The sequence below is a fragment of the Chenopodium album genome, chromosome 16, assembly GCF_948465745.1.
Source record: "Chenopodium album chromosome 16, dcCheAlbu1.1, whole genome shotgun sequence".
Taxonomy (NCBI): Eukaryota; Viridiplantae; Streptophyta; class Magnoliopsida; order Caryophyllales; family Amaranthaceae; genus Chenopodium; species Chenopodium album.
In genome coordinates, this window is record NC_137849.1 from 31,986 (window position 1) to 52,465 (window position 20,480).

The 20,480-nt window shown below is 36.3% G+C and overlaps 2 protein-coding genes across 4 annotated transcripts; both read right to left on the minus strand.

The window, feature by feature from the left end:
- Positions 1–812: 812 nt before the first annotated feature.
- LOC145584553 (uncharacterized) lies at positions 813–3,919 on the minus strand. Of its 3 annotated transcripts, none has more exons than XM_081641366.1 (9): positions 3,787–3,919; positions 3,007–3,050; positions 2,175–2,222; positions 2,007–2,054; positions 1,841–1,885; positions 1,689–1,726; positions 1,510–1,607; positions 1,244–1,326; positions 813–1,126 (listed from the first exon to the last, which is right to left on the minus strand). In XM_081641366.1, exons 2-9 carry the CDS (start codon positions 3,035–3,037, stop codon positions 1,050–1,052), a joined length of 468 nt encoding a protein of 155 aa, XP_081497492.1. In that variant the 5' UTR covers positions 3,038–3,050; positions 3,787–3,919; the 3' UTR covers positions 813–1,049. The 3 variants fall into 3 exon arrangements, with proteins under 3 accessions (XP_081497492.1, XP_081497494.1, XP_081497493.1); XM_081641368.1 differs by having other exon boundaries at positions 3,777–3,878; XM_081641367.1 differs by having other exon boundaries at positions 3,773–3,874.
- Positions 3,920–6,495: 2,576 nt separating this feature from the next.
- On the minus strand, positions 6,496–20,021 carry LOC145585957 (SWI/SNF complex subunit SWI3C-like). The gene is made up of 10 exons (XM_081642649.1): positions 19,922–20,021; positions 19,555–19,612; positions 18,931–19,470; positions 18,057–18,592; positions 13,454–13,817; positions 13,269–13,339; positions 11,066–11,169; positions 8,035–8,084; positions 7,730–7,884; positions 6,496–7,174 (listed from the first exon to the last, which is right to left on the minus strand). The coding sequence occupies exons 2-10, from the start codon at positions 19,571–19,573 to the stop codon at positions 6,722–6,724; spliced, it is 2,292 nt and encodes a 763-aa protein (XP_081498775.1). The 5' UTR covers positions 19,574–19,612; positions 19,922–20,021; the 3' UTR covers positions 6,496–6,721.
- Between the last annotated feature and the right edge of the window lie 459 nt (positions 20,022–20,480).

Here is a 20,480-nt window from a genome sequence, read left to right on the forward strand (position 1 = left end):
ACCTACAAATCTTTTGTAGGTGATTCAACTTTAATTACATGGTTCCTTGTTTCGAGAGCTTCAACTTGATATATTACACGTCCAATTATGTTAGGAAATGAATGAGACTAACATTTGAATTGCATGTGGCCCTACTAAGGCGTTAGCCTCAATATGGGGCTTATTTTTAGAGGAAGTATCGAGATTTTGAGGCTTCCACAACCCACCTCTCCCCACCTCTCCCCTTATACTACCTCCGTTATATATAATAGCAACAATTGGACATAAAGTGTGAGTGAGAGATGTCCAATCGTTGCACTAAATATAACCGGAGGTAGTAGTAATTTTGAACCCCAAGAACTCCCCCCGGTAATTGTAGCGACTTTGAACCCAACTTTAAATGATCGAAAGGTGTACAAGAGAGAGCTTTCCTTTTAGAGAAATAAAGTACTCCGTAGATAATAGGTGGCTTTAGATAGAGAAGAGCTTGAACCTATCTATATAAATTTACAAAGAGAGAGCTTTCCTTTTAGAGAAATAAAGTAGATAATAGGCGGCTTTAGATAGAGAAGAGCTTAAACCTATTTATATAAATTTCATCCTTTTGCAAACAAAGTTGTAATAAAGGCACATGAATAATGTATTATCTTATTTTCGGTTTATTTCTTATTTAAGTATACTGATTATGTTTTTTTTTTTTTTGCTCATTTCTCTGTGGATTGTTTTGTGGTGAATGATAGTGGTGAGGAGAGATCTGCAATTTTCTGGCTATAGTAGTGATGAAAAGAGAGAAATTGGCAACGGAAAAGGAGATAAAAAGTTGGTCAAAGCAGTTGACATAATTAGCTACATTGATAAAAATAAGTAGCATATCCATCTTTATGATAACCTGTTGCTTAACATAACATAACATAGGATAAGATAAGAGGAACACATTCATCAACACCACAGATATCCTAGTTTGTAGTAATACTATTACACCCATATTGGTTTGGGTAACTCCTCATACAAGAGGTCACCACCATCACCAGCACCAGCGAGGTTCACAGCATTCATGGAAAACACGCCACTTAATCTTCGTGGTACATACATTCATGGAAAACACGCCACTTAATATTTGGGGTCACTGTGTATACGGAATCCAGATCTGAGAACATTGAAAACACAATAAGTAACATTACCACATGCACACTAAAATGTATACTACACTTGCTACACTTTCCATGGAGATAGATAGTAAAGGCAAAAGGACTATTGAACTGACCAGACAGCCTTTCAACTTCATCTGGTGTGAGCTTTGCATAGAAGTTCAACGAGTTATATTGTGGACTCATCTTGAACTCAGGGCTGCAACAAGATTTCAACCCACACACACACACACATATTTTAGGATAAAATAAATATATTTTAGGATAAAATTGTTTAGCTTTTTTATTTTCAAAAAAACTTATCATGCTTCACACACACACACACACACATATATATATATATATAAGAGTATACAGACGATTATTAAAAGGACGGATATACCAGCCAGCATTTCTCATGATTTGACGGAACAAAATCATCATATCTTCACCAGATCCACGATGCTTTCTGACGTCTTCCAACTTCACAAGGACCATGTACTGTAGTTTAAAAAGTATTGAGTGTCATTCCCTTTTATCATATAAACAATAACTGAAAGAAGATGAGTGCAAAAAAAAAACCTCTTGTCCAGGAAGCTCAAGATATTCTTCATATTTTTCTGTCCAAAAAAAATAATATAGAAATCAAAAACCAGATTATGAACAATTATGATAGGTACATTTATGCAAAGGAAATGGCTGTACTATAATGAACATAATAAAGTAAGACTTGCCATCTTCGGAGTCAGAAGATATCTCCAGCTTTGCCTTCTTAGGCGCTGAAACCAATCACATCAAAAAGTCAAGCTATGAAAAATGCAGTAATGTAATAACCATGATAGGAACTTTTATGTAAGGAAAATGGTTGTACTATAATGAACATAACAAAGTAAGACTTGCCATCTTCGGGAACAGGAGCTATCTCCTTCAGCTTCGTCTTCTTAGGCTCTGAAACCAAGCAAACACATCAAAAAGTCGAGCTATTAATAATGCAGTATTAACCATGATAGGAACATTTATGTAAAGGAAATGGTTGTACTATAATGAACATAACAAAGTAAGACTAGCCATCTTCGGGGTCAGGAGCTATCTCCTCCAGCTTCGCCTTCTTAGCCGCTGAAACCAATCATATCAAAAAGTCAAGCTATGTAAAATGCAGTAATAACCATGATAGGGATATTAATGTAATTGAAATGATTGTACTGTAATGAACATAGCAAAGTAAGACTTGCCACCTTGGGGGTTATCAAAAAGTCAAGCTAGGTGTATACTTATATAGTTTGACCTTGAGTTACAAAGTTAGACAAATACTCATCAAACAAACAACCACTAAATTTTTAGGTTAAAGAGATATTACATAAATCCATGGGTTGAGGAGAGATCAAAAAAAATCTTTGGGTAGAACAAATAAATATAGTTGCATCTTAATAAACCTTAAACAATTTGTAAACAATAAAGAAACATTAAATTTCAGTAATGTCTTTAGGGTTGATCATGTCCTAAGCCATTTAGGGCTTATTCACGGTAGGAGTTGTCTCTCATTGTCAAATATTTTGAGCATTCCAAATAGCCAATAGCATTATCAACTCTATGAGACTCCTCCTCGCTTAAATTGAACATCACATGCTACAAACAGGAAAATAAATCAGGCACTTTTCAACACCACAAATTCTCCCTAAACCAGCTGAAATCCCAGAATCAAAAGTCATACTTGACATATCAATTAAGCAAGAACATGAAGCCAAGTCCAAATATCCAATACTCAAATGCGTACAATTTCATCCCGGATAAAAAAATTATTCTAATTTTTTGCAGGCTTTGAATGTTATAGTTATGGCACAAGTATAACTAAAAACAAAAGCAAAATTAAGATAAAAAAAGATTAGATTAGAATACATACGAGGAGCATCTTTGACGTCAGGAGAACGCATTTCTTAATGTCAACTGAACAGAAAGAACAAATGTCAAAGGTCAAATATTATATTTATATAGATGAAAATACTGTGAATCAAATGACATAAAAACAATTGATCAAGCCAAATGAACCATCAATGCAGCATGTACGAATTAATCTATTAACTAATTGGAAATAGAGGTGGTTATCGGGCGGGTCAGGTGAGGGTCGGATCAAATGCAGGTGCGGGTCATTGATGGGCCATGAAAGGTTTATTGGCTACAAATTACAATTATACCAACGGTAGATACTTCACATTGTCAGCAAACTATGAGTCTACACAACACAACAAGAAAATACCACCATTTTATCTGAATGAATGAATTATTCCGCCATTCATCACTAACATCATCCAACTATACTTTTGCATGAATTTATTGATTTCTAACCAAAATTTTAAAAAAATTAATAAATTCACCAACCAATTCCTAATTAAATTTTGTATCGCAACTTAACTAGATAGTTATCAAGCCCCAGCAGCTAACACAACATCAGCAGAATCAAAATCCAATCAAAACAAATAATATCAAACAAAACCCAAATTTCAAAACTCAACCATATCAACAAATTGTTTATTATTATCTTGACATTAGAAGAAAACCCTAACCTCGAAGATGAACATAAAAAAGGGATGCGAACTAGAGAAGAGAAGAGAAACCCTAGAATGATAGATAAATAATCTAGTAACAAAGTAGAGAAGAGAAGACCTTACTTACTCAATCTTACCTGTAATATGGGCGGCGCGGCGGTGGAGAACGCGTTGGCACTCAACCGGATCTCAATTCTCAATTCTCAATTCTCAATTCAGGAGTTTCTGGAAGAAAGAGGAACGATATGATATGAATATATACAACTTTTATAAAGAACATGTTTGAGGTTTGGACCAAAACTCAACTATATGTATAAAGCGATTAAAGCCCAATCCAAACCCAAACCCAAACCCAAACCCAAACCCATACCCAATTGGATGACTATTTAGTAAAAACTTTAGGAAGAATTAGCCTTATTACCACAAACTTTGCTCTGAAGCAACACAAATTTTGAACTGTAAATTTGTTTATATATTTGTTTATATATTTGTTTAGCCTTAATATACATTTTAAAATTATGACTTAGTTATCTTATTATTAAATTTGTTATTCATAATCATTTGATACATTAATATTTTTTATTTAGAAAATAACACAAATTATTACATAGCATGATGGTAAAACACATAACTCTTGAATTAAATGTTGCGTGTTCAAATCTCATAGGGAGGAGGTACGATACTTTTGTCTACGCCGATGGTCAGTGGCTTCAAGAGGAGCAGAACAGCGGCATCGTCAAAAACAAACCCTATGACTGGTGGGTAGACGATGATGTTGACCACTTGTTTGATAGGCAAGTGGAAGAATTCTACGGCGTGATGGAGGGAGATGGGTATTGGTGCAAGGTACCCTCCAAAACAGAACGTTTACACTTGCCCCCTGACGGTTATACTGCGGTCTATGTCCGCATGTTTGAACATGGACTTCGGTTGCCTCTGCACGATTTTATAACAGCGGTGCTGATCGCCTATAACATTTCTTTGGCCCAGCTGACGCCGATGAGTATTCGTCGGCTAGTTTCTTTCATCTGGGTTTGTACATTTCTAGGTCACAGGCCCACTCTGGAGGCGTTCAACGGCGTTTGTAAACTGGCCATGAACACCCAATCTAAACAGAGGGGTTGGTGGTCCATCCAGGACAGACCGAGGAAACTCTCGACCTTCCCTTACGTCTCTTCGGATAAGGGATGGAGAGGCTCCTGGCTGTGGGTTAGGGTTCCCACCAAGCAGCAGCATCCCAATCTCTTTGGGGGCCCACTGAAGTTCACCAAGCCGGACCTTAGCATGTCGGCTGTTGGGCTTCTGGAGCCGAATAAAGCTGACCAGGAAGTTATTGCCTGGTTCGGCAAGAAGCCTGATAAAGATGTCCAAGGGAATTACAGCCCAACCACATGGCTACCCTGGACGCCCTTCATCTTCCAAGAAAGAGTCTTGGCTGTCTGCGGCCTCAGCCGCAATCTTTCAGGTGTGGTTTGCGAGCTTCAGCCGAGACTATTTGAATTGCTTGTTCATTCTTTATTTTTTTTTTTATTTGCATCGTCTTGATTTGTATGCTTATTGCAATCCTTTTCCTTTATTTCAGGTGTTCCCGAGGTGGAGTTGCTGAAGGAGAGCGATTACGAGGCTCTGGGGGTCAGATCCACTCGGATCATTAGGAGGAAAGTCCCGCCGAAGCCCTCGGAGACACTCTTCTATTTCAGCGATAAGAACGAAGTCCTCACCAAAGTTGAGGAGCTTGAAGGTCGCCGAGCCTGGGACGAGAAGATTGATCCTTTTGACAATCACAGTGCCGTGTCGGGCTGTCGTGAACCGTGTATGGGTGGGGCTCGTGCCGGGTCGTGCCGTGCCAAATTTTGGCACACCCCAGCCCAGGCACGGCACGGCCCACGTGCCTGGCAGGCCGTGTCGTGCCGAGCTGCAGGCCAATCCGTAATTTGTTTTTGTTTATAAATATATATGTATATAAAAAAAATCGATATATATATTTTTTTGAACAACTGAAGTTTATAAATAATGTTATCAATTTATGTTTATGTTAATGTTAATATTTTTTTTTTGAACAACTTTAATTTAATTAAGTTTAAACTTAAACATAAATTATTTATATAAACTTAATTAAATAAGTTAATATAAATAAATTTAATTAAATAAGTTAATATAAATAAACTTATTTATTTATTAATTAAATAAGTTTATTTAATTAAATTAGTTTATATAAATAAGTTTATATAAATAAACTTAATTAAATAAGTTTATATAATTGGGCAAGGGCCGTGGCGGCGTGCCAACCCACGGGCCAACCGTGCCGCCCGCCGTGCCTGTGCCGGATTTCAATTTTTTGTTCACGACATGGCCCTCGGCCCACAAGTGGCCGCCGTGCCGGGCCACCACACACCCTAAACCCTGACATGTGTATATGATGTCACTCTGGAACAATAACACGAGGAATAAGAAAAAAAAAAAGAAAAAAAAATGGTGTTAAATGTTCCATTAGCTTGCAGTTAATCACAACAAATGCCGCCAAATATGCATGCAACATTACCTAGAGATTTAAGGGAGGGGGATACAAGTCCAAACCTCAAGCATGATTTTAAATTTAAAATCCTGCATCTACTACACTTCACCAGTATATCTTTTTTTTGACACAATAAGATTTTGAAAAGCAATCGAATACATACTTGGCAACTTTATAAACTTGGTTGCTTGCTGAGCACGCTCACAACAATGGAATGATGAGAAACAACACAGCATTCCGGTGTAATTCATCTTAATCAATTCTACACTTCTCGACTTTGAAGAAGATAAAAGCAAAATAATAGCGAGAGGAACAGAGTAAGGATGCAAGATACAAGAAAAGAATTGCTGCCACAGAACCAATTGCATATCAAATCCACATAACCAAAGTTGAATTGTAGCTGAAAGTTCCCAAGACAAAGATTCCCAGCAGAAATCTGACTTGACCAAAGCACCCCCAACCAAAAACATTGTCATAAGCATGTCAGGACAATAAGCCTGTTTAGGTTTGACTGATAGGCAAATCAAATACAAACAATTACATCTCTTGCCATGACATTAACCCATGCCTGTGCTAGTCCCTGTTACAGGTCGCAACATTTGATGACTCAAAGACTGGCCACTCCCTTGAGCACCAAACATGACACTTGACGGCATCCCTGAGGAAGAAGGTTGTATGGCTGAAAGCGGCAAGCGAGGCCCAAAAGAGAACATTTGCTGACGTGGTACGAAAGACATCTGTGGATGGTTCATTTGGCTATTGGCATAACCAGAAACCCCAGGCTGTGACGGCGATGCTGATATGACTGGTGGTTTACTGTTGATATTATTATTAACTTGACCAGACAAATTTATTGGTGAAGGAACTCCACTGGTTCCAAATCTAGTAGTACAAGCACGAGCCCTTTCCCCAGCCAGCCTTTGCCTTGTTTTCTCAACTTGTTCACATTCCTTCATTAATAAGGTCTCCACTTCGGCAAATTGCTTCAGCTTCAATTCCAATCTCTTCAACTGCTTCACCACAAAATGTTGCTTATATTTTCACAGTAATTGTAAAAGGAAACTAACAACATAAGATACTCACACTCCACAAGATTAAATCCCTAATTTATTAGCTGATAATTAAAAGTGTATTTGCAAGGCTAATCTGGCCTTCGCCTTTCACAATATGAAAATAATGTTTACCAACCAGAGTAAATCAACTGAATACACAACAAAAAGCCTTGTTGCATGCTACTTCAAATTTAATAACTTTCCAATTGACCAAGTTCCAAAGAAAGACTTTTGGAAAAAGGGTCATTTAGAAGAATAAATTTAATTGACCAAGTTCCAAGGAAAGACTTTTGGAAAAAGGGTCATATAGAAGAATAAAATTTAGGCTCTAACACATCAAAGCAAGAGAACTAACAAGCTTGTTTTGGACAATTACATAGTCTTCTTTATGCCATCAAAATACTAAATTAAGCCATAATCACCAAAATCCAGCTATCAGACTGTCTTATTTTGTTCATAAAATTAATATAGGCAAATTAGAATTGGAAACAAAAAGTTTAAGGACACTAATACCTGATGATTTATAATATTAGCAGACAGCCTCTGTATCTCCCGCTCTTCATGGTCTGCAAACAATTTTGCTTTCATTGTTGCAGCAGCAAGACCAGCTTTTGCAGCACATTTGACTTTCTCGGCAGATAATGAAGATGCTTCTGAATTTAATTTGTCTAGATCCCAAGAACTTTGTTTGGTCAAATTCAAATACAATATCAAGAAAAAGAGTCCCTATTTACTACTCCGTAGTATATCAATAAAAACATTCATTCAACCAAAAGTTTTAGAAGAGTAGAAGAAAAGAAGATAAAGCAACACCTTACCTTTCAGCTGACTGAATTCTCTCTGCACAGGACCTTCATCTGAATCCATCCTTCAATATTATATAATGAACAAAAAATTTATTAAAAAATATAATACGGTATGAATAAAAGGTAAACCAACCACCCAAATCGAAAAAAATAATACTAACTCCGTATATTATTAGTTGCAACTTTAGGGTATTATTTGTGATTTAGGGATTTTTTTAGGGATTTTTAGGGATTTTTTGTAATTGATTGAGGGTCTTTGCTCAAATTACATATTAAGAGCATCTATAGCATTAATTTGATGAAATTTTATATTTTTCTTTCAATTAATATCAGGTCTGCTTTTTCACACGCATCCGAATGAAAGACGGCCCAAGCACATCGCCTAGTCGAAGAAGAGGGAAGGCGTGCGCCTTGGCTCGCCTTCTAGACAGTGCCATACCTTTCATTTTTTAAGTGATTATATCTCTGCACCTTGACTCACCTTGCACCTAGGCAAACTTTTTAAATCTAAGCGTCAGATTCGAATTTCTACCTTCAAGCTTCAATGAGAGTTTATGAACAGTCAATGACATCATCAAAAGTCACCGTGATGATTTAGACCCACCCCACAATTTGCAATTTTAGGAGCAGAACAGAAAAATGAAACTAAGAACACTTGAAGTATTCATATGGAATCACCTTAGTAAATTTGGTACAATTTGCAGTCATCATTGTAGCTCTTTTCTAGGTTCAAACTTCAATGATAGCTAATGCCTAATGGACAATCAATAACATCATTAAAATTCACCATGATAATTATGTACCCACCCCACAGTTTGCAGTTTTATGAGCAGAACAGAAAAATGGAGCTTAGAACACATTAAGTATTAAATCGATCAACAGACATTTCTTGAAATACATAGAAAGAATTCAACTTTTAAAAAACTTTTGGGGGGTATTTATTTTAAGGTCTACATCAAAGGGTAAGAGAATCAAGTAGGTTGATTCCCTTGTGTCTTTTTTTTTTAGGCAAATCTATCATTCCCTTTACCCTCTCCTTACCTCAGAGTCCTCCACATCCATTCCCCCGCCCCCCCCCCCCCCCCCCTCTTAAGAAAAGGTTTCACTTACCCTTCACACAAGACCCACAAAACTACCCCCTTAATAGCCCCCAACTACCCACTACCCACCCTAACACCCACCAGCCACCAAGAATTTAATAAGAAGGAAGAGAAGCTGCCAGTGCCAAGAAAGAAAGAGGGAGCACAGTGGTGATCGGTGAGAGAAAGAAGAGAGGATGATATTATATTGTTAACCTAAACAACATAAGATATCAAAGAATTTTTCTATCTTTCTTCTTCTATGCCTTTCTTGATGCCATTTCCTTTCCCCTTTGCGATTCAAACTCCCCGTAAATGCCTAAATCATGTGCCCCTATATCCTGAAGCAACAAACACACACACTCTTCCAATTCATCCTTTCCTTTTCCCAGACCAACAAGAATCTTCAACATGTTCTTACACGTAACACAGATCCTTTTTCATGGAAACACCTGTATCTGGTTCAAGTAAACTTGCCCTTTCACAATTCCAATCATCAAAACATATGAATTTTCACCATTCACAGCAATCACAAGGGTAAAAGAAAGTTGTTCTATGATATGACATAAGACATAACAAGAAAACTTGCATAATTTCTTCATTCATTTAAAATTTCATTAAGCCTCGTCATACCCATAGTTTTTTTTTTCTTTTATTTTATTTTTGGAAGGGCATCATACCCTTAGTTTTAGAAAGCACGAGAGTTAAAACCCAATTAGGACCATTATTCATCCAAAGGTCGAATAATTATGAATTTTATTGGGGGATAACCAATAAAGAAATATTCCTTTTAATAAAACATGGGGTACGAGAGGGGGGGAGAAGTGGAATCAATCAATCAATCAATAATATATACTAAAAGACACACCGGCAATGACACATGTCATTTCCAGGTGCGTCCCTTATTTTTTTTATTTCCACATAAAATATAAATTGTATACATAAATAAAAAATGATATGCCTTACATATATATACTGCCAACAAATCAATAATCAATAATATATACTAAAAGACACACCAGCAATGACACATGTCATTTCCTGGTGCGTCCCTTATTATTATTATTATTTCCACATAAAATATAAATTTATACATAAATAAAAAAAAAAAATTAAAAAAAATTGATATGCCTTACATATATATATTGCCAACAAAAAACTAAAGTAAAAAACAAATTTCTTATTAACATAAAGAAATTTTTAATGTGTCCTTCCACTTATTTTTTTTATTTCCACAAAATATAAATTGTATACATAAATAAAATAAAAAAATATTAAAAAAAAATTGATATGCCTTACATATATTTACTGCCAACTAAAAACTAAAGTATAAAAAAAATTTCTTATTAACATAAAGAAATTTTTAATGTGTCATTCCATAATACTATATATATAATAAAATACATATTTAAAAATATTTGTTTGGCAAATAAGCTCTTTTATAATAAATTCATTATTATTTTAAAAAAATCATTATAATATTTATGTAAATTAACTTATACAGTGTCAATTTAAAAATAATTATTAAAAATTTAACCTAGTAGGTCACAATATAAGAGTAGATTCATTTCAAGCAAACTAAATAGATTATAGAATCAACAGGCTAAGAGTAGAAAATACTCTCAAGTCGACAAGGCCAAACGAAGTTCATACTTACAAATTTTTCATATTTCACATTTTCATACATCATGCAACACATACAGCTGATAATCAATGCCAGGGTATATAGTGCACTGGTCAAAACTAATACAAGCATACAACGTAAAAATTATATTAAAAGAACACTACTGTTTAGTAAATCATAATATCTCTTTTCTTCTTTGGTTGCATATGTACTTTGAAATTTGAATACAAGCTTACTATTGCTAAATATTGAAGAGACTTATGAAATTATGGGAAACACTTCATCTTAAAGTATGAAAACATAAGTGAGAATAAACAGACAAATATGAAGACACACCCACCTATTACCATGCAATGATCCATCATCCTCTGCAAGGGCTGCCAAAGAAGCATGAGCACAAGCAGCAGCAACTCTAGGACCTACAGCAGAAGCCAAAAAAGCAACCTGGAAAATGTACACTACCGATCAGAAGTTCAGAACCTACGAAGCCAAAGAAACAAAATCACTAGAATGTTTACTCCAAACAAATTAAAACATTAAATAACAAAAAAAAAAAAATTAGGGTATAGGAAAAAATAAAAAGAAGAATAAAGAGGATTATGATGTCTGTCATTGTCAATATTTCAAGATGGTAAACCAACTTCTAAATTAAGGGAGGGGGGGGGGGGGGGGGGAATAACAAAGAAAAATCAAAGTTTTAAAAAAACTTCAAACTAGACCTGTTCAAAAGAACAGGGCCCCAACTAAGGCCACCACTATCATAAACGGGTGAGACCGGTATATCTTGTAAAAGGGTAAAGCTTTAAACGGGGCGGCCTTATAAGGGTTGAAAAGCTCCAAAGGGAAAAATAAAATTGATGACACGTGTGTCAATTTCACGAATGGCGGCCTTATATGGGTTGGTAATGGATCGGAGCAGGCTCTTAAAGGGTCACTCCTTATTTATGTTTCATAACCCTTGAACCTATCCTTAGTTATTTTTCACCCACCAAAAATCAAAATATCAATTCGAAATAATTATAAAAAAAATTTAAAAAAAAAAAAAAAAAAAAAGGGAAAGAGAGAGAAACTTTAAGCTTACATGGCTACACAATTACTCTGTCAGTTTCATCAATACATCAATTTTTTTAAAAATCTTTAGATGAATAGGTTTTACACATGAAGTTTCAACTCACCGTAGCTCATATCAATTAACTATTACTAAAACAGATCACGCTGATTAATTTAAGTGGGTTTTACTTGTTATTTTATAGGAGCAAATATAACAATAATAATGAAAGGGAGCTACTTATTCAATGAGGCCAAAAGTAAGCACTTTTCGTATTTCTAGAATTCTAGTTTTGTAATATAGGTTCCACCTTCTAGTAAATGGAAAAGGTAGCAAAAAAAATTTAAACGACAAAAACAGTAATAATAATGAAAGGGAGCTACTTATTCAATGAGGCCAAAAGTAAGCACTTTTCGTATTTCTAGAATCCTAGTTTTGTAATATAGGTTCCACCTTCTAGTAAATGGAAAAGGTAGCAAAAAAAATTTAAACGACAAAAACAACTGTTTTTGTCGTTTAAATTATTAGTCATTCACCCAGTCCCAAGTTCAAATTATGCTTATTTTGATCTTTAATTTTGTCGTTTAAATTTTGTAGGTGCACACATACAAACGCTATGTGATACATGGAGATATGTTGTTGACAAGGGTTAATGTTTTTTGGTACATATACGGGTTTAACTAATTTCATCTAATTGCTCTCTCTTTGTTTATGACCCCACAACTCCCACTTTAAATTGCTTTGAGATTCTAATCTATGTTCTGAAAGATTTTCTGATTTCGATTTTCTTAACTCCAAATATAATACATGAAACACTAAAACCGACGGAATATTTTATGTGTTACTAATTTATTATACATTAACTTTAGCCAATTTTGTTTCTGAAACCGTGCATCACACGGGTGGTAACCTAGTTTGGAATAAGTCGGAAAATTCTGAAAAATACTAGAGGAAGAGAAAAAAAAATAACAAGGAAAGAGTATGTAGGAGAGAGAAAACATAACCAAAAAAAACCTCGTCGTCGCCTCTTCAGCCATTCATGTGTTTCTAGCAGAGCTTCTCTCTCCTATTTGTGTGAGAGCTGAGCAACAAGTTTATCATGACTCAATGTTAAAAATTCTAATTAAGGCCTATTTAAGTGTTGACAAGTATTTTTTTTTTAACATTTAAGAACCCTATTTAAGTTCAAAACAGGCCAGGGCAGATGACCCTAGACCCGCACAGATCTATTTAAATGTTTATCAAGGCCCGCCCTGACCTGCCCCATTAAGATCTGACCGCGCCCCTGACCTGCCCCATTAAATAGGTCTATTTCAAACCATTTAGTAATTTCGGGGAGGGGGGGCTTTTTCCCTAAAGCATATACATGCAAATTAATCTATAAGAATGAAATATGCGCACAGAATAAAGTATGGGAAAGCCATTTGTATTTTGATTGTTATGCAAGAAAGAAAATTCAGAACTAAAGCAAGTAAAACGAACAGTATGCACATACCAGGGCCATGACAGGATTTTCAGAATTTACGAATGGAAACCTATTTTCAGAAGAATCATGCTCCTGAGGTCCTGAACCGATGACATATGGGTGTGTATTAACATTAAGTTTCATGAAACAAAACAAAGGCAGACATTGCAAGAGAGCAATGATTACATGAGGAAATACACAAGCAGTATAAAAACCTGAAGAAACACCATTTTCATTCAGACATGGTCTACCATGATTGTCCATAACCGACCCATTAGTTTGACCAGAGGAACATGGAACTTCAACTTTTTCTAGTAAGCCATCCTCTACGGGCAAACGAAGAAAGTGAAGAATGCATTGTGCCTTTGACTTAGTTCCAACATGTTCAGCTATTTCATTCCAGCTATCATTAAAAATTTCAATTGCCTCGAGAAGTAGAAGTGTTTCCTGATCAGTCCAAGTATCTCCATCTTGATCACCATATTCTTTTGAAGGATCTATCTTAATGAAATCCATGCTTGAATGACCAATAATAAGCCTCCCTTCATGGTAGCAATCAGAACACAGCATTGTATCACCCTGTTGACGAAAGATTATTAGGTGAAGAAAATTGCATGAAACTAAGACAAACAACAAGGCCATGTCACCTCCAAAAAAATGGCACAGGTATAAAGGGTCTTGGATTCATCAAGTGGAAATCAAAAAAGATAATATATCAGGCATATCTTTAAGTCAAACAATAAATAGAAACAGGCTCATCATGTTTTTTCCTCTTCTTTAACTCATTACCAACATAGAACCAGCAATTAGAAATGTAAAAGATATATGTACAAGACCATAACTTGCTATGCAGGAAGCTTCTTTCAACTTAGTGACCTGCTAAGGACAAGGCTTACAGTGATAAATTATTACTCCTTTCCCTTTACATGGCATTTTGTACTACAAAACTCACCTTTGTTATCTTAAAACTTGAACCATAGATTATATAGGCCTCTTCTTTGACACAATTCACATTACAGTAGAGTTCAGCAATGAATCACAATCTATAGCCCAATAATCATGCTCCTAAGTCTTCTAGGACAAGTACCAAAAAGTATGTTGCAACCAGTTTAGAAAGAGGACAGATTACAAGCACTAAAGCTTGGATAACTCTTTTTCCATCTAGTCCATTTTTTCTCAATATGTCCCTGGCAGATCCAGGGTATAGCCAAAACAGATTGAGACTTCAAAAAATATGTCTATGTTTTAGGGTCAGTTAAACCATTTACTAAGCTGAGCATGGTGCATAGCCCTATAGAAATAGTCTAAATTATGGGGGTTTTTTTATTCCCAGCAAAAGAGTCGATTTACAGAAAGTCAAGGGAGCATGACCCTAAAAAACAAAACTAGCAAGCAACCCAATGACATGCACATGTATATGCACCACTTTGGTAATTTAAGATTTGAAGGTGATGGGATTGGATATATAAGCGAACTCTATCTTGAACATGGAATAGTTTGTGGAGTAAAATAAAGTGGTGAGAGTTGAAACAGCTCATGTTAGCTTGGATGGTGACACCAAGTCGTGGGTACCCCGTGAGATCGAGGTGGGTCAAACACTTAACCAAAGAAACTAAAACAAGTATCATTAACATCAACATGACTTCAAATACACAAAAAATGTCTTATTTTTTCCTCCTTTAATGCAAGCCCTTCCTCCATCAATAAAATGTATTCGAGTATCCCTCCCACTTGGACTCTTAATCCACCATGGTCAGTGCTTGGATGTAGATGCTATACTGATTTTTTTTTTTTTAAAAAAAAATATTGAAAACTTTATTTATCAAACAACTATACATATATTTATTTCGTTGAAATTTGATGTCCAATGACCAATCTGGATCTTGTGAAAAAAATTCCAGTAGCAAGGAAAATCTAAGTCTAAATGATCCAAGAAAAAAAGAGAGTGAGAGATAGAGAAAGAAAAACAAAGTTGGAGAAATAGTGACAATTCTAGGTATAGTTTTGTTGATTTATTGTTTTAGGGTCAGTTAAACCATTTACTAAGCTGAGCATGGTGCATAGCCCTATAGAAATAGTCTAAATTATGGGGGTTTTTTTATTCCCAGCAAAAGAGTCGATTTACAGAAAGTCAAGGGAGCATGACCCTAAAAAACAAAACTAGCAAGCAACCCAATGACATGCACATGTATATGCACCACTTTGGTAATTTAAGATTTGAAGGTGATGGGATTGGATATATAAGCGAACTCTATCTTGAACATGGAATAGTTTGTGGAGTAAAATAAAGTGGTGAGAGTTGAAACAGCTCATGTTAGCTTGGATGGTGACACCAAGTCGTGGGTACCCCGTGAGATCGAGGTGGGTCAAACACTTAACCAAAGAAACTAAAACAAGTATCATTAACATCAACATGACTTCAAATACACAAAAAATGTCTTATTTTTTTCCTCCTTTAATGCAAGCCCTTCCTCCATCAATAAAATGTATTCGAGTATCCCTCCCACTTGGACTCTTAATCCACCATGGTCAGTGCTTGGATGTAGATGCTATACTGATTTTTTTTTTTAAAAAAAAAAATATTGAAAACTTTATTTATCAAACAACTATACATATATTTATTTCGTTGAAATTTGATGTCCAATGACCAATCTGGATCTTGTGAAAAAAATTCCAGTAGCAAGGAAAATCTAAGTCTAAATGATCCAAGAAAAAAAGAGAGTGAGAGATAGAGAAAGAAAAACAAAGTTGGAGAAATAGTGACAATTCTAGGTATAGTTTTGTTGATTTATTGTTTTGTGTCATGGACGTCCTTGAGTCTACCTTCCAGCCCCCTCCCCCACCCCACCCCACCCCACCCCAGCAATGTATAAAAAAGCTCAAGGTGCACTAAAGCGAGAGGGGTTCAGCTGCGCCTAGGCGCGCCTCTTTGAAGTGAGGCGCACTATATGGGCAGTTAAAAATTTTTGGCTGAAGTGCGCCTTGGGTGGGCCTCAAAGTGCGCCTTAGGTGCGCCTCATGCGCTTTTTGTGCGCCTAACACAAAACGCCTCGCCCAGACTAAAATAAGCGCAAACCTTGATCGCCTTGCGCCTCAGCGCCTTAGGCGCGCTTTTTCAAACCTGCCCCGGGTAAAAAAAATTGTTTGAAATTCGAATTCCTTACTTTGGGTAATCAAGAAACAACTAACAAACTCTAACCTTTTACCCACCACTGCAAACACCCCTCCATTGACAATCTAGTGCCGCCACTGCTGCGTTGGATAACCACCATTCTACCAATGTTGCTTAGCCCCTAAAATTATTAAAAATCACATTTCGTAACAAAACCATAATTGTTATCCCATGATCAATAGCCCCCTTCATCATCCAATATAAAAGCCATGGTCATCTTTCCTCCTATCACATGAAGTCTGTGGCTCTAGCATGAAGTCTTTGTGGTCAAATTCAGACATCAAAAGTGTAAATTTAATAGTAAAGAGGAATGAATTAGAGGGAAGATGGCGACTGAGGCTTCTAAGGAAGCATTGAAGTTGGTGTAAGCATTGATCAAGTTGACAGGTGAGATGAGGAGGAGACAGTACTAGGGGGGGTGTCATTATTACACAAACCAAACAACAATAATTCCTATTTACTTAGAACAAGGATGCTCGGACTCGGGTACGGGTGTCGGACTCAGGTATGGGTCCAAGTGTCAGAAAATTATAAAATTAAGAATTCGTGGACACGTTTTAAAAGAGTCCAAATTCAAATTTTGGACTCTGGGACACGGCAATAAAAAAACCAAAGTAAGAAAAGTTAACGTAGAAATAAAAAGTTTTTTTTAGAAAAAAAAAAAAAAAAAGTATTTCATATTAACTATTCAGATGTAAATAAAGATTTAAAAGAAAAAGAGAATAAAAATAAGTAAAAAAGAAATTGCACAGTTAAACATGTCTGAAGAAGCTGAAGAACCGGCCTCCCAACGCCGAGAATGAAAATCGGCAACCTCTTAGTGTCGGCCTACTCGCCTTTCACTTTCGAACAAAAGCCCCAAAGTTTAGACTCCTTTTTTGTGATTCCTTTCTTCTAGTTTAGATCTAGGGTTTGTGACCGACGAGTCCACTAGCGTCCGACTCGGATTCCGTGTCCGCACCCAAGTCGCGTCGTGTCAACACCGGTACGAGGGGGTGGTTGCCCGAGTCCAAGCTTTGCAGACTTAGAGTACCCAACATACAACATGTATAACGGAAGGGTTTTCATCTGTTTCCATTTCTTGATTACATTCTTAAGGTGAAACCAGTCACCCCCTTGGATTAGAGCATCAAACCGTTGGAATGTATCGTATCTTTTTATCATACATATCTCACATTCCTTTTCACTACTATCTTTCTAAAGTTAATTTGACATAAAAATTAGAATAAGTTGTTTTAAATTCTGCTACAAATGTCACAAACGGACCAAAAAACATCCAGATGACTCAAATTCAAGTGTAGCTCTTCTAATTACTATATTAAATGATTTAACAAAGTCCATCCCTCATAATATTTTGACCAATTAACATAATAGGGCTATGATATAGATACTTTTTCAAAAGGAGTTCCTCCATTTCGATAACAGAAAATAAGAGTACATATTGTACCTTTCAATTAACAAAAGGAGTAGCATAAAATCGCAAAGCTAAAGTGCATACGAATAAGATTGAAAGACTGTGCCTCATTATAGCATAAATGGTAACCAAGATTGCCAAAAATCAGAAATTAAATAAAATAAATTAAAATTAAAAAAAAGAATGCAAGGTAACTATGATAGCCAAAGAAAATGAAAAAAATGCAATTTACCTCCTTAATTGACTGATAATATGCAGTTAACAGGGGCTGAGAGCAAAAATTACAGTTACTTTCTGATAACATCTCCCGTACTCTACTGTCCAAGTCAGCAAGATCAGGGGAAGTTGAGGGAAATGACGAGGGCAAATCACAAGGCTTCAACCTACATTTTGGAAGGTCAAACTTGATTAAACTATCAATGGACTTCAACATAACTGATGGCACATGAACTTCGCCATTTGAATCCTCTCTCAAATACGACTCAAAACTCCAAGACTCCTGAGGAGGCGAAGGAGCACAATAGTTAATGATCCCCCAATGATCAAGGAAACGGAAGATTCGACTGAGATCTTCGTGATCAACACCAACAACCAATTCTTGGCAATCCCCAATTGATAACCTCTTCTCCAAGTTTTCCATGTATTTGGCAACAATTAAATTACGACAATCCAGATATTTATCAGCATTGTGTTCACCAGACTTGCCAGAAAAAAAATGAGGCACCACTTGCCGTTCCAACCTGTGCACTGTTGTTGGTTGAAACCACTCTGTTGATGAAGAAGAAGCCAAAGGTCAAGAACAAATGAGGTTGAATTGTAATAAACAATTGAATCAACTTCATAGAAACCCAAGCAATAACTTGGGTTAGCTAGAATAATATTGTTATACAAAGTCCCAATTATCCAGTTAACTAGAATTATTAATTAGACGGGGATTGAGCTAACAAATAGTGATGAGTATCTATCAGAAAATTACAACCTAATATAGATCATAGAGGCAACAACCAAAACAAAAATAGTGTAATCACATCTGAACATAGATCATAGAGGCAACCCAATCAAAAATAATGATTCTTTGTTGCAGAGAAGAAAGGCAATAGAGATACCTGCGTGAAAGGGGAGAACATGAAGCCTGTCCCAAAACATCTTAACCACACCCCTACCTTCCCTAATGGGAGGTGGAGTAATAACAACTGAACTCTCTTGGTCCCCTGAACCTGAACCTGAACCCAAACCCAACAGAGCAGGGTTATCTGCTGGCACAGCAGACAATGCCTGAAGCTGCCCGTACGATATATTCTCCAAAATGGCACCTCCACCCAAACACTGCCCCTGCCCCTTGATTTCTCTTTCTCTCTCAGCAGCAGCAATTTCTAGCACAAGCGAATGGGGCCTGTTCACATCATACTTCATGGCAGCAGGGAAGTCCGAGATTCGGATGCCACTTCCAGAGATCACTTCAGGTCCAGATATTGCCCTAAATCTGGGATTTTGGGCATTCTTAGGGTTAGGGTGGAGGTCCTCGTCTTCATCTGCCTCTGCCGCAACCTCGTTCTCTTCTTCTTCGTCTTCTTCTTCCTCATCACCACTACGGTGCCGTTTCATGGTCTTTGGCCCCCTTGCTTTACGCCTTTTGTGCCGAGCGTCTGCACAAATTAGTGGAAACAATAATATAAAAAATAGAGCATTATCAGACAAAAGAGAAACGAAATGGGGTGAATTTACTTTACCTGATGGAGAAGTTGGCATTGTAGCAGCAAAATTAGGAGGAAGAGATAACAGTGGGGTCTGTGATGCGTATAGTTATTAGTGGAGTGACAAAAGGAGAAAAGGAGCGAGGGAAAAGGGCAGATATTCAAAATCCAGCAACACCAATGCAAACAAATTTGACTCTATAATCATATTAGGCTCGAAATCACATAGAATTCTTCTCGCTTTACAATATCAACTTCAGTAATTATGGCCAATAGTTCAATAATCCACGCTAAAAGAACCCTAAATTGACTTTACTGACAACCAAATCAACAATATGTCTGAAACTAAACCTAGGTTTGCTAATTCATATTTGATGATTACAGACGAAAAAAAAATGTTTACCTCAGAAGCTGCTTCAATGGAGGAGAGAAAGCTCAAAAGCCGCCTCAATGGAGAACTCAGAGTACGCTTCAATGGAGGAGAGAGAAGGGATATACAGCGTAAAAATGAAAAGCTCAAAAATAAAATTGATGACACGTATGTCAATCGTATGCATCAACAGTAAAATTCATACAGACTACGGACGGGTGAGCATGGGATGGGTACCCGTACCGTTATTACTAACGATTCGGATATTCAATAACCCATAAACCGAACCGATAAGTTTGAGTACCCGGACTTTGGATACCAGAATTTTTGGATCGGTTATCAATTACCCAATAAGGTATCCAATACCAAAAAACTGAAATTCGCAACGATACAAAATGAACCCCTAGTTCTTTTTTTTTACATATAACAAAAAAAATCCAATTCAATTTCCAAATAGTCACGAGTTAAAAGGCTAGTTTTATCCTAAATTATACCAGGAGTTGAGGTTATATAAATTCCCAAAACTAACGTATTTGTAACATTTTAGTCCCTTAACTATTGAGTGAGGCAATTTGGTCCCTTAGTCACCAAG

Bases quoted from the DNA above. Each gene is read 5' to 3' on its own strand.
- LOC145584553 (XM_081641366.1), bottom strand. From the start codon at position 3,037: ATGCGTTCTCCTGACGTCAAAGATGCTCCTC. The intron at 1,327-1,509 runs GTATATCCGTCC...ATCTTGTTGCAG, and splicing joins ATCATGAGAAATGCTGGCTG to CCCTGAGTTCAAGATGAGTC. The intron at 1,127-1,243 runs GTCAGTTCAATA...CAATGTTCTCAG, and splicing joins TGAAGTTGAAAGGCTGTCTG to ATCTGGATTCCGTATACACA.
- LOC145585957 (XM_081642649.1), bottom strand. The intron at 7,885-8,034 runs GTAAGGTGTTGC...CTTGGGATCTAG, and splicing joins AGAATTCAGTCAGCTGAAAG to ACAAATTAAATTCAGAAGCA. The intron at 7,175-7,729 runs GTATTAGTGTCC...GTGGTGAAGCAG, and splicing joins CTAATATTATAAATCATCAG to TTGAAGAGATTGGAATTGAA.